General features: G+C 40.2%; 1 protein-coding gene across 1 annotated transcript in view; it reads right to left on the bottom strand.

Annotated features, from left to right (window-relative positions):
- Positions 1-650: 650 nt before the first annotated feature.
- The window catches only part of LOC123122322 (wax ester synthase/diacylglycerol acyltransferase 11), a gene marked incomplete at its 5' end in the record, with an annotated part of 5,761 nt that continues 4,740 nt past the window's right edge, over positions 651-1,671 (bottom strand). The window contains 1 exon segment of the mRNA XM_044542511.1: positions 651-1,021. Coding sequence (XP_044398446.1) covers positions 854-1,021 — 168 coding nt within the window. The 3' untranslated portion in view covers positions 651-853.

The following is a 1,671-nucleotide window of genomic DNA, read 5'->3' as shown; positions in this document are numbered from 1 at the left end:
CCGGATGTCGAGAAGGATCGACTTGGGAGGCAAGCCCAGATCGTCGAGGTGGATAGGTGGGCCGGGGTTGTCGGTGTCGTCCTCCTCATCCGTGGAGGTATCGTCATCGTCGTCCTCCTCCTCCAATGGTGTTCTCGACGTCGTCGTCCTCATCGACGATGAGCGACGAGAGATCGATTGGACTCTCTTCCTTCCCCATAGGCGGCAGCGACCGGCGAGTCCTCGTGTTCGAGATTGAGAGGGGAATGAATTCTTTTTTTAGGAACGAGAGGGGAATGAAATAGGCCTCGATTCTGTGATGGGCCGTGAAACTCCAAACAAGGTTTGGGGCCCAAGAAAGTTTGAAGTGTTGATTGCATCAACTTTCTTTTTCTTTTCTAAAAAATAATCAACTTTTCTCCTTCTCATATCTATGTTATTTATTTTCTCTCTAAAAAAATCTATATTTGCAAGGAAAAATCTATATTGTTTACCGAAAAAATGTACTCCATCCGTCCCATACGGATGTAATAACGTCTTATATTATATATAGGACGGAGGAAGTATGTTTTTTTAGTTGAAAAAAAACTATGGCGTGATCAGAGAATGGGGGTTGGTCAAAATCCATTCTGGCATTAAAACAAAAAAAATTCAACGTTAAAGAAACGAAATCAAGATATAAGATGAGTATAATATTATCCCTGTTGGTGCATCATTGTCCATACTTAGTACATTTGACTTGTAACCTTAGTTTGGTACATGTTCTGGTTCTTAATTACTATGTTGCAACTCGTGATACACACAACAAATATATAGGAGCATATTGCTGCCGTTATACAATTTTAGGAAGCACACTAATGTAACTGCATATTGATTATTCTTTCTTGACGAATGTTGAAAGTCTTGAAGCCCCATCCTTAATGTGCCCGAAAGACTCAACGAAGTCATCCATAAGTTGAATATAATCTGGAATTATTTCCTCGTCGACCGACAAACTTACCATAATAGTGCTATTGTAACTCTGGCATTGCACAAGCAGAGCCTGCAAAACAAATCTTTTTGATTAAATAAAAAATTGGGTGAGAAAATGATTATAATTTTATAGGTTTACTTATGTTCATTTTATTTTTCATGATGAAGTTTTACGTGTGTAGTTACAAAAAATTGAGCCTAGCTTGGTTGGAAGGGTGTGCTCGTGTAATGAAGTGTTACATGTAGTGTTACTGCAAAGAACTGACGTTAGCTTCTTGGTAGGGTGTGCTCGTGTATTCCCACCAAAGGTCAAGCCATATCCTTAAGAGCAATGCTAGGTTCACGGGGTATTTTTTCACGGGATCAACGGACTAGGGCTAACGTGGGTGCTTGGGATTGGAAGCTGGGGATGAGGCGGGCCCCACCCCACTGAAAATCAAGGGGGAGGTTAGTTAGTTGGAAAGATTAAGTAAAACCTTCGTAATTGTCCGTGCGTGTAGGTTTATTGTATCCTAATTAGGTGGCCATTTACTGACAGAATATCAAGATAGATGTAACTTAAAACGCCTCTATCTTTTGTTGGTCTTGGGTTGAAGTTCACACATAGCAGAAAAAAAGGAAGATGAAATGCATCTATGAAAATACTATAAACACTATTGGCGAGAGGCGTCAGATTACAACTCTCCTTGTTTGAGTACTCTTTAACTCGAATTTGTTCGT

This window comes from Triticum aestivum, chromosome 5D (genome assembly GCF_018294505.1).
Source record: "Triticum aestivum cultivar Chinese Spring chromosome 5D, IWGSC CS RefSeq v2.1, whole genome shotgun sequence".
In the NCBI taxonomy this organism is placed as follows: Eukaryota; Viridiplantae; Streptophyta; class Magnoliopsida; order Poales; family Poaceae; genus Triticum; species Triticum aestivum.
Note: the sequence above shows the minus strand (reverse complement) of the source record. Positions and strands in the feature narration are given on the sequence as shown.